The 12,516-nt window shown below is 45.4% G+C and overlaps 1 protein-coding gene across 7 annotated transcripts in view; it reads left to right on the top strand.

Annotated features, from left to right (window-relative positions):
* The window catches only part of adck1 (aarF domain containing kinase 1), a 669,842-nt gene that overhangs the window by 479,753 nt on the left and 177,573 nt on the right, over positions 1 to 12,516 (top strand). The window contains exon 10 of one of the 7 annotated variants that reach the window (XM_059961615.1): positions 9,410 to 10,202. The exons of the other annotated variants lie outside the window; for them this stretch is intronic. Within the exon in view, the coding sequence (XP_059817598.1) occupies positions 9,410 to 9,658 (249 nt within the window). The 3' untranslated portion in view covers positions 9,659 to 10,202. Of the gene's footprint in view, positions 1 to 9,409; positions 10,203 to 12,516 lie in introns of those variants that run through there. 7 annotated transcript variants of the gene reach the window in all.

Genomic DNA, 12,516 nt, shown 5'->3' with positions numbered 1-12,516 from the left:
CCGCCTCTTGGGTAGCTGACATTGACTGTAGAGTTGTGGATGCAGAGCTGTGCAATACTTTCTGACCAATTGCAGTGGCTTTCAGCTTTGTTCTGGGTGAGATTCTGACTCTGAGGCAGATTGAACAAGCTTTTTGTTTTCCTTCTCCTAGTCTGATCCACATATTACCACCAACTGAAGCATTAAGATAAAGAAAGCCACACATCTGCGTGTGTTATTTTAAGGTGAAATGAATGAGATTTATGGATGAAGTGAGATTAGTCAAAAATAGCAATAGCCATATTATCCAGTTTCTGTACTATATTAGAATATAAAAGGGGCAAATGGATCTTCCTGTAAGAATTTCTCACAGACCATTGATCAGGCGCCATTGTGTAAAGGCCCAAGATTTCCTTGACTGACACCTTGCAACAAATGAAATACGTATGTATGAATTGAAGACCTCTCAGCCCCTCAAGCCTGGTCTTTAACTTCCACTCTGGATCCTCATTGAAACATGGTAACCCTTATTTATCAGAATCAAATTTATTATCACTGGCATATGTTGTGAAACTTGTTGTTTTGTAGCAGCAGTACAGTGCCACACATAAAATATACTCTAGGTTACAATAAGAAATACACACAATAATAGTGTAAAAAGAGAGCAAAATAGAGAGCTAATGTCAATGGATTCATGGACCTTTCAGCAATCTGATGGCAGAGGGCGTGAAGCTGTCTTCCTACCTCTGGGTCAAAACTTTTCAATAGTTTCTTTCACTGGACCTTAAGGGAGAGAGTTCCAAAGACTCATAACCCTTGAGAAAAATATTTTGCTTTATTGTTGTCTTAAATAGACAACCCCTTATCCTCAAATCAGCCCTCCTTGGTTTAGATACTCTTAGAAGACTGAACATCCTCTCTACATCCACCCAGTCGAGCTCAGCCTCTGGCACATTCCAATCACATCAGAAAGTCAACTTTGTGGGCCTCCTTCTTCTCAATCACGAGTCAGATCCGTAGGTTTGCTGCTGACTAGAGCATCCAGGTCCATGACTGTGAAAATTGACCAGGTCTAAGAAAATATCATTGTTCGTAACATTATCAATTATCACAGAGCTTGTCCCTGGTATCTCAGAGTCAATGGTGGCTGTGCTGAGAGGCATAGAATTGCCTTGTGTTTGTGTTACTTACTGCAGTAATGGCTAAGCATCATACTCTACTAATGAAAAGGGAATCAGTGGACTGAGTTTCAGCGGGTATGATACACTGAGGCATAGTCACATAGTACACAAATAACACCATACAATATAGAAGCCAAAATGGCTATTCCGCCTATTGGGTCTGCTCCACCACCCCATCATTTCCCTCTCAACCCCATTCCACTGTCTTCTACATGTAACCTTCAATGTTCTGACTATCAAGCACCTATCAGCTGCTTATCTCAATGACTTGGCCTCCACAGCCACCTGTGGTAATGAATTCCACAGATTCTCCACCCTCTGGCTAAAGAAATTCCTCCACATCTGTTCTAAATAGCCTTTCACCCACTGGGTCTATGACAACCATTTATACTACACCAAGAATTTTCCTATTGCAATTGACCATGGAACACAGGATACGAATGTGCCCAGCGATTGGGGTTCAATTTGCACCGCTGTCTGCAATGACCGTGGGAGTTTCCACTGGGTGCTCTGGTTTCCTCCCACAATCCAAAAGACATACAGATTAGCACTACAATGGCTGGCGCTGGAAACATGACGACACTTGCGGGTTTCATCCAGCACATCCTTGGACTGTGTTGGCCTTTGTCACAAACGACGCATTTCACTGTATGCTTTGATGGTTCATGTAAATCTTTAAAGGCAAGGCTGCAACATTTGCAACCACATTTAGCCAGAAGTGCCAACTGGATGATCCACCTTTGCTTCTGTGGATTTTCAGCAACACAGAAGTCAGCCAGGGGCCAGTTCCATTCACTCCACCCGAGATGGAGAAACAAAGAACACCAGTAGCAGCAAGGTTATGGGAACGCTGAAGACCTGCAGTGGAGAGTGTGCTGTGACTCCAGCCATACTGTTGCTTTACAATACTGACATTTGCCCAGCAATGTAGAATATGGCTCATTAAACATAGAGCTTAGACCAATGTAGCATATTTATAGGGCGTTAGGCCCATGATGTTGTGCCAACCATTTAACCTACACTAAAGTCAATCTAATCCTTCCCTACTTCATAGCCCTCCATTTTCCTTTCATCGACACTCAGTGGCCACTTTATCAGCTATCTCATGTAACTAACAAAGCTCCTGCCTTCTGTATGCTTGTGGTCTTCTGCTGCTGTTGCCTACCCACTTCAAGGTTTGATGTGTTGTGCATTCAGAGATGCTCTTCTGTCACCTTCCTGTCTGGCCATTTTCCTCTGACGTCTCTTAGTAAGAAGGTATTTTTACCCACAGAACTGCTGCTCACTGACGTTTCTTTTGTTTTTCCCCACACCATTCTCTGTAAACTCTGGAGACTGTTGTGTGTGAAAGTTCCAGGAGATCAGCGGTTTCTGAGATACTCAAACCATCCCATCTATCACAAAGCTATCACTCCACAGTCGACGTCATTTCGATCACGTTTCTTCTGCATTCTCTTGTTTAGTATGCAAAACTGAACCTCTTGACCATGTCTGCATGCTTTTATGCATGAAGTTGCTGCCACATGATAGGCTGATTTAATATTTCTATTAATGAGGTGTACAGGTGGACCTAATCATCTCTACTGTTGGAGTCGGAGATTCCACATGCTTCAAAAGGGTGACCTTCATACCAGTGCCCAAGAAAAGTAGCGTGAACTGCCTCAATGACCATCGCCCAGCTGCGCTCACATCTACTGTGATGAAGTGCATTCAGAAGTTGGTCATGGCCCGAATCAACTCCTGCCTAAGCAAGGACCTGGACCCTTTACAATTTGCCTATTGCTATACCGCGGGTACAATTTCACTGGCTCGCCACTCAGCCTTTGATCACCAGGGCAATAATAATATTTATGCAAAACTCTGTTTATTGACCACAGTTCAGTGTTCAACACAATCACTCCCTCAGTTTTAATCAACATGCTCCTAAACCTGGGCCCCCCTCCGAAACTGGATCCTTGACTTCCTCACCAGGAGACCATAATCAGAGTGTATCAGAAATACCATCTCCTCCTCACTGACAATCAACACTGATGCACCTCAAGGATGGATGCTCAGCCCAGTACTCCATTCTCTCTGCACCCACAAATGTGTGTCTAGGCACATCTCAAACACCATGTACAAATGTGATGCTGACGTAATTATTGCTGGCAGAATTTCAGGTGGTGACAAGGAGGTGTACAGGAGTGAGAAAGATCAGCTGTTTGAATGGTGTAGCTGCAACATCCTTGGACTCAACGTCTGCAAGTCCAAGGAATTGATTGTGAACTTCAGGAAGGAGAAGTTGAGGGAATACACCAGTCTCATCAAGGGATGAGCAGTGGAAAGGGTGAGCAGTTTCAAGTTCCTGGGTGTCAACATCTGAGTAGCTATCCTGAGCCCAACATGTTGATGCAATTACAAAGAAATGACAGCAGCTATATTTCATTAGAAGTGTGATAAGATTGGTATGTCACCAAAGACATTAGAAAATTTCTACAGATGTAGCATGGAGAGCATTGTAATTGGTTGCATCACCACCTGATACGGAGGCATCACTACACAGGATCAGAAAATGCTGCAGAAATTTGCAAACTCAGCCAGCCCATCATGGGCATAGCCTCCCCAGATTTGAAGTCACTGTTAAAAGGTGATGCCTCAAGAAGGCAGCATCATGAAGGACCCCCATTACCCAGGACATTCCCTCTTCTCGTTGCTACCATCAAGGAGGAGGTACAGAAGCCTGAAGACAGACTCAACATTTCAAGAATAGACAATAGGTGCAGAAGTAGACCATTCGGCCCCTCGAGTCTGCACCGCCATTCTGAGATCATGGCTGATCATTCACTATCAATACCCAGTCCCTGCCTTGTCCCCATATCCCTTGATTCCCCTATCCATCAGATATCTATCTAGCTCCTTCTTGAAAGCATCCAGAGAATTGGCCTCCACTGTCTTCCGAGGCAGTGCATTCCACACCTCCACAACTCTCTGGGAGAAGAAGCTCTTCCTCAACTCTGTTTTAAATAACTGACCTCTTATTCTCAATCCATGCCCTCTGGTACTGGACTCTCCCAACATCTGGAACATATTTCCTGCCTCAATCCTATCAAATCCTTTAATTATCTTAAACGTTTCAATCAGATCCCCTCTCAATCTCCTCAATTCCAGCGTGTACAAGCCCAATCTCTCCAATCTCTCTGCGTAAGACAGCCCTGCCATCCCAGGAATCAACCTAGTGAATCTACGCTGCACTTCCTCAATTGCCAGAATGTCCTTCCTTAAACCTGGAGACCAAAACTGTACACAATATTCCAGGTGTGGTCTCACCAGGGCCCTGTACAAATGCAAAAGGACATCCTTGCTCTTGTACTCAATTCCCCTTGTAACAAAGGCCAACATTCCATTTGCCCTCTTCACTGCCTGTTGCACTTGCTCATTCACCTTCATTGACTGGTGAACTAGGACTCCTAGGTCTCTTTGCATTTCTCCCTTACCTAACTCTACACCGTTCAGACGATACTCTGCCCTCTTGTTCCAGCTTCCAAAGTGGATAACTTCACATTTATTCACATTGAATGACATCTGCCAAGTATCTGCCCACTCACCCAGCCTATCCAAGTCTCCCTGTATTCTCCTAACGTCCTCTTCGCATGTCACACTGCCACCCAGTTTAGTATCGTCAGCAAACTTGCTGATATAGTTTTCAATGCCCTCATCTAAATCATTGACATAAATTGTAAAGAGCTGTGGTCCCAATACAGAGCCCTGTGGTACCCCACTAGTCACCTCCAGCCAGTCCGAGAAACACCCATTCACTGCTACCCTTTGCTTTCTATCTGCCAACCAGTTTTCTATCCATGTTGAAACCCTGCCCCCAATGCCATGAGCTCTGATTTTACTCACCAATCTCCTATGTGGCACCTTATCGAATGCCTTCTGAAAATCTAGGTACACAACATCCACTGGCTTACCCTCGTCTAACATCCTTGTTACACCCTCAAAAAACTCCAACAGATTAGTCAAGCATGATTTGCCCTTGGTAAATCCATGCTGGCTCGGCCTAATCCTATTTCTGCCATCAAGATGTGCCACTATTTCGTCCTTAATAATGGACTCAAGCATCTTCCCCACGACTGACGTTAGGCTAACAGGGCGATAGTTCTCCGTTTTCTCCTTCCCTCCCTTCTTGAAAAGTGGGATAATATTAGCCACTCTCCAATCTTCAGGAACTGATCCTGAATCTAAGGAACATTGGCAAATGATTACCAATGCATCCGCAATTTCCTGAGCCACCTCTTTTAGAACCCTTGGATGCAGACCATCTGGACCCAGGGATTTATTAGCCTTCAGTCCTACCAGTCTACTCATCACAGTTTCTTTCCTAATGTCAATCTGTCTCAATTCCTCTGATATCTTATGACCCTGGCCCATCCATACATCTGGGAGATTGCTTGTGTCCTCCCTGGTGAAGACAGATCTAAAGTACGCATTAAATTCTGTTGCCATTTCCCTGTTTCCCATAACAATTTCTCCCAATTCATTCTTCAAGGGGCCAACATTGTTCTTAACTATCTTCTTTCTCTTCACATAGCTAAAAAAGCTTTTGCTATCCCCTTTTATATTCCTGGCTAGACTGAGCTCATACCTGATTTTTTCTCTCCGTATTGCTTTTTTAGTTAAGATCTGCTGTTCCTTAAAACTTTCCCAATCATCTGTATTCCCACTCATCTTAGCCCTGTCATACTTCTTTTTCTTTAATGCTATACAATCTCTGACTTCCTTTGTCAACCACTTTGGCCCCTTCCCCCTCTTTGAATCCTTCCTTCTCATTGGAATGAACTGCTTTTGCATCTTTTGTATTATGCCCAAGAATATCTGCCACTGCTGATCCACTGTCTTTCCTGCCAGGGCATCCGCCCATTAAACTTTGGCCAGCTCTTCCCTCATGGCTCTGTAGTCTCCTTTATTTAATTGCAACACTGACACCTCTGATCTACCCTTATCCCTCTCAAATTGTAGATAAAAACTTATCATGTTATGATCACTACTTCCTAATGGCTCCTTTACTTCAAGATCACTTATCAATTCCTGTCCATTACACATCACCAAGTCCAAAATAGCCTCGTTCCTGGTTGGCTCAAGCACAAGCTGTTCCAAAAATTCTGCCCCCTCCCTTAGACACTCCACAAACTCCCTATCCTGGGGTCCAGCACCTACCTGATTCTCCCAGTTCACCTGCATGTTGAAATCTCCCATAACGACTGCATTACCTTTAGCACATGCCAATGTTAACTCCCTAATCAACTTGTACCCAATATCCACGCTACTGTTTGGGGGCCTGTACACAACACCCATTAGGGTCTTTTTACCCTTACTGTTCCTCAGCTCAATCCACACTGACTCTACTTCCCCTGTTCCCAAGTCACCTCTTGCTAAGGACTGAATCTCATTCCTCACCAACAGGGCCACCCCACCCCCTCTTCCCATATTTCTGTCTCTACGATAGCACGTATACCCTGGTACACTCAATTCCCAGGCCTGATCCCCTTGCAGCCATGTCTCCGTTATCCCAACAATATCGTAGTTCCCCATTTTCATTGGAGCTTCAAGCTCATCTGTCTTATTTCTGACACTACGCGCATTCAAGTATAGAATTCTTAGCCCATTCCTCCTCTCTTTGCTTAAAACACTGTCTACTGTACCTAACCCAGCTCCTTGAACTTCCATCGGGCTAATTGCACCCTGAATTTTGATGACCTTCTCAAGATCACCCAAACCTTCTACACATTTAACCCCATGCTCCTTCTGACCAACCCTCTGGATCTGGATCCCTGCCCCCTGCACATCTAGTTTAAACCCCCCCCCCCCCCGCCCGAGCAGCACTGGCAAACACTCCTGCAAGAATGTTAGTACCCCTCCGGTTCAGATGTAGACTGTCCCTTCGAAACAGATCCCAATGTCCCTGGAACAAAGACCAATTATCCAAAAACCTGAACCCTTCCTTCCTGCACCATGCTCTCAGCCTCGTATTAATGTGCATAATCATTCTATTCTTCGCCTCACTCGCACGTGGCACAGGTAGCAATCCCGAGATTGTCACCCTGGAGGTCCTGCCTTTCAGCTTCACTCCTATCTCCCTGAACTCTCTAAGCAGGACCCCCTCACTCACCTTACCTACATCGTTGGTCCCTACATGGACCACTACATCTGGGTTCATGCCCTCGTTCTCAAGAATAGCCTGCACCCGATCTGAGATGTCCCGGACCCTGGCACCAGGGAGGCAACATACCATCCGAGACTCCTGATCTGCCCCACAAAATCTCCTAACTGCCCCCCTAACTATAGAATCCCCTAAAACTATCGCTCTCTTCTCTTCCCTCCTCCCCTTTCTAGTTGAGGGTTCAACCTCTGTGCCAGAGGCAGGACCACTACAACTCATTCCTGGTAGGTCATCCTCATCAACAGTATCCAGTACGGTATACTTATTGTTAATGGGAATGGCCGCAGGGGTGCTCTGCTCTCTCTGCCTGCTCCCCTTGCCTCTCTGGACCGTCACCCATCTGTCTACTTCTTGGTTTTTTGGTGTGACTACCTCCTGATAACTCCTATCTATCTCTGCCTCTGCCTCCTGAACTCCCTAACTCGGGCTGATAGGAGCTGTAGCTGGACTCACCTTTTGCAGGTGTGGTCATCAGGGACAACTGTGTTGACCCTGACTTCCCACATACTGCATACGGAGCACACCACTGCTCTGACTGTCTCCCCCATACCTGAACTGGATTGATAGAATAAGTCTAAAAAGCACCTAGCGACCTTACCTTCTTCCCCTCAGCGAGCAATCACACAGGCTTACCGAAGTCCCCTTATGTCGAAGCCCACTTAGCCAAAACCCAGGACTCTGATTCCACGGACTCCGCTGCCCGCACTGAAAAGAAGTCCTGCCTTTTAATGTGCGCGCTCGACACTGACGCTGTCCACGTGAGCTGATCAAACATAAAGCAAGCCCAATCCAACCCAGCTCATTGCTGCTAGTCTCATTCATCAGTAAAGCGATGGAACCCATTGCCCACCTGCCATATAACCGACACGTTAGTACCCAGTTTTTACCAGGTTTCACCAGGACTACTCGGCTCTAGACTTCATCACAGCCTTGGTCCAGACATGAACCAAAGTGCTGAATTCCGGAGGGGAGGTGAAAGGAACCACCATTGACATCAGGGCAACATTTGTCCAAGTGTGGCATCAAGTAGAACGCACTTAGATAGGAACACTGAAGGGGCAGGTGATGGCAGAATATAGGATGAACACAGGAAATCGGAATTAGTTTTGAGGGCATCACAGCCAGCATGAACGAGTACCCTTGCTGTATTGCTCTATGACTCTAAGGAATCCTGATAAAACTGAAGTCAATGGATACCCAATGGTTGGAGTCAACCCATGCGCAAAGGAAAACAAGAAACATACAAAATGCCCGAGGAACTCAGCAGGTTAGGCATCTTCTATAGGGGAAATGAACACTTGATGTTTTAGGCCGAGACCCTTCAGCACGACTGGAAAGGAAGGAGGCAAAAGCCATAATACAAAGCTTCTTACTCCATCTCCCTTCCCACCTTCTGGCTGGTATTCCTTCCGCTCCCCCACCTTTTTGTTCTGGCTTCTGCCCCCTTACCTGCCAGTGTACCATGTTAATCCTTGATTTGTTGCAACTTCCAAAGATACAGCAGGTATCCCGATTCTGATCCTGGCATCCCGATTCTGATCCTGGCATCCATTGACAGGAGTTCAGTGTGTGATGGAATACTTTCCGCTGGCCTGGATGAATGCACCTCCACCAACACAGGGCAACACATCTGACTTGATTGGAACTCCACCCACCACCATTCCCTACACACCAGAGAACTGTGGATACCATCTACAACATGCACTGCAGTTACTTGCTTGTGCTTGGTTTAGCATCTAACAGACCTATGACCTTTGACATCACAACGCACAGGGGCCAGCTGGCAAATGTGAGCACTAACGTGTTCCTCTGCAGGTTATATACCATATATGCTTCTGAACAACCATCGATAACTTCACTCACCTCAACAATGAATTGATTCCATAATTTTTCAAATTACTTTCAAGGACTCTACAACTCATGTTCTCAGTTTTTATTTAACTACCTATTTATCTGTTTATTTATATATTTTTAAGATTCAAAAATTTAGAGCACATTTGTTATCAAAGAATATATAAAATTATACAGCTTGAAATTTGTCTGCTTACAGGCAGCCACCAAATCAAGGGGCCCGAATAATCCAATTTTAAAAAAAGACCAAGAACCACTGCTTAGAGAAAGAGAAAAAAAAATACACAAATCATGCAACATGCAAACCAGTAGCACTCTGAACCAGACGCCCCAGGTCCGCTCCTGGAGCAGCTGGAGTCGGCCCAATCCTCAGCCCCAATTCGTCACACCAGCGGAGCAAAAATGCACAGCAGCCAGAGCGCTTCACAGAACCACAAAGGAAGAATGAACATTCGTGGGAGAGCAAGTGGAATCAGCCCAACCCTATTTATTTATCTATATTTATCTGTCCTATTATTTATCTACAATATTTATTGATTGATTGATCGAGCGAATGATTGTATTTACACAGTTTGTCCTCTTTCACACATTGATTATTCAGTCTTTATATGGAGCTTTTCATTGATTCTATTGTATTGTCATAAAGTGAATGCCTGCAAGAAAATGAATCTCAAGGTAGCATATGGTGACATCCAAATACTATGATGATAAATTTACTTTGAATTTTGATGCTGACTTGGAAATCCATCACCGTTCCTTCAATATCACTGGGTTGTGGATCTCCCTCCCCAGTGGAATAACGTGCCTCCCTTCACCAGGGGACTGCAGGGATCTATGGAAGCGACTCGCCACCATCTCCTGAATGGCAGTTAGAAAGGCTGCAACCTTCCCAAAAAATGAATTGGTAAAATCGCTCTTCCAAGAGCATTGCCCCACGGATCTTGGTGGATTTTTGCTGTGGCAAGCTGGAGGTTATTAAACAATGAGAGCACGTGTAACTCTTGGTCTGTGGTGTTTCTTTCTGTTTGATAAGCATTGCTTAAGAAACATCGTGTCCTGAAACGTTGGGAACACAACCTCCTTCAGGGACCTTTTCTGCAAGAATGGGTTTTCTCAATAAATCAGTATGCAGTGTGCCAGCCCCAGACAGACAGGCATACTGCGACTGGATGAGAGTTTTAGCTCTTCATTGACTTTCTGACCACTTCAGGAGTCTGCAGCGAGCGTTGTGGTGACTGGCTCGTTTTCTTCCTCATAAATTGATTTTGCTTTGGACAGAGTTATCTGCAGCAAAGCAGCGCATTGTGAGTTCATTAAAGCATCAATAGCAATAAAAGAAGTAACCCTTTCTTGGCAGAGGAAGGAAGGTGGACTGCAGAGTGTGCTGAAGTCAGAAGCTCAGCATTTATAGACCTAGGGATAAAGGAGGTAGAGCCAGTACAGACAGAGCTGTTAAATAAAAGCACATGACCACAAATGCTGGAAATCTGAAAATTAACCAGAAAGGTGATGGAAATAACTGGCAATTCAGGCAGCATCCGTGGAGACAGATGCAGATAAAGAATATGTACACAACGCTGGAAGAACTCAGCAGGTCAGGCAGCATCCGTGAGAAAAGAGTAGCCAATGTTTCAGGCTGAGCCCCTTCTTCAGGAATGGTGGGGGGGGGGGGAAGTAAGAGAGGGCCGAATCCCAGTAATAGGGATAGGGGAGGGGGTAGGGCCTAGAGGCGCCAGGTGGAAAACCAATCAGAGGAAAGATAAAGGGAGGGAGGGGATAGGCATGAAAGAACTGTAGAGATAAAGAAGCAGAAAGTTGATAGGGGAGAGAGGCAGAGAGGGATCTGGGATAGGGGAAGGGGGAGGGGAAGGGAATTACCGGAAATTGGAGAATTCAATGTTCATACCACCAGGCTGAAGGCTAGCCAGACAGTAGATGAGGTGTTGCTGCTCCAGCCTGAGTTTGGCCTCATCATGGCAGTAGAGGAGGCTATGTATGGACATATCTAGATAGGAATGAGAGGCTGAGTTGAAGTGGGTGGCAACTGGGAGGCCCTGTCTATTGTGACGTCTATTGCTTCCGGTGCTCCCGGTGCGGCCTCCTCTACATCGGCGAGACCCGATGCAGATTGGGGGACTGCTTCGTTGAGCACCTACGCTCCGTCCATCACAATAGACAGGACCTCCCAGTCGCCATCCACTTCAACTCTGCCTCTCATTCCTGTCTAGATATGTCCATACATGCCCTCCTCTACTGCCATGATGAGGCGAAACTCAGGTTGGAGGGGCAACACCTCATCTACTGTCTGGGTAGCCTTCAGCCTGGCGGTATGAACATTGAATTCTCCAATTTACAGTAATTCCCTCCCCCTATCCCAGGTCCCTCTCTGCCTCTCTCCCCTTTCAACTTTCTGCTTCTTTATCTCTACAGTTCTTTCATGCTTATCCCCTCCTCCTCCCCCCTTTATCTTTCCTCTGATTGGTTTTCCACCTGGCACCTCTTGGCCCTACCCCCTCCCCTATCCCTATCACTGGGCTTCGGCCCTCTCTTCCTCCCCCTCTTCCTCCCCATTCCTGATGAAGGGTCTCGGCGTGAAACTTTGGCTACTCTTTTCTCACGGATGCTGCCTGACCTGCTGAGTTCTTCCAGCATTGTGTACGTATTATTTGATCGACAGCATCTGCAGTTGTACTTTTGTGTTTTGAGAGGCAGATAAAAACTGTTGGGCAACAAAACTATAAAAACTGTTGAGCAAATAACATTTCAGGACAATAACAACTATGGAAAGTTAAGCAATTTTTATTTTGCAGTGAAAGCAGGAAGGGGGGGGGGGAGACCAAAAAGGTCAGTGACCCAGGGTTCTAAGTTAATTTATTATTAAAGTACATACGCAAATGTCGCCATATACAACCCTGAGATTTGGTGCAAGGGGAGAGAGACTGAATGACAAAAGGCACATAGGTACAAGGTCAGTGAGTCATAGAAAAGTACAGCACAGAAACAGGCCCTTCGAGCTATCTAGTCTGTCAATCCATTTAAATTGCCCACTCAAATCAACCTGCGCCAGGGACCACAGCCCTTCATAACCCTGCCGTCCAGAATAGCAATGAACTAAAGAGAATCAGACAGAAGATAGAAATGTCTGAGAATACCTACCCCCTCAGCCTCAAGGGTCCATGAACCATGAACAGTACCTCATTATTCCTTTTATTAATTTATGTAATTTACAATAATTTTATGCTTTTACGCTGTACTTGATCAGCAAATTTTACATCAGATAGGTCAGTGATAATAAATCTGATTTGG

This window comes from Hypanus sabinus, chromosome 2 (assembly GCF_030144855.1).
Source record: "Hypanus sabinus isolate sHypSab1 chromosome 2, sHypSab1.hap1, whole genome shotgun sequence".
NCBI classification, from domain to species: Eukaryota; Metazoa; Chordata; class Chondrichthyes; order Myliobatiformes; family Dasyatidae; genus Hypanus; species Hypanus sabinus.
Note: the sequence above shows the minus strand (reverse complement) of the source record. Positions and strands in the feature narration are given on the sequence as shown.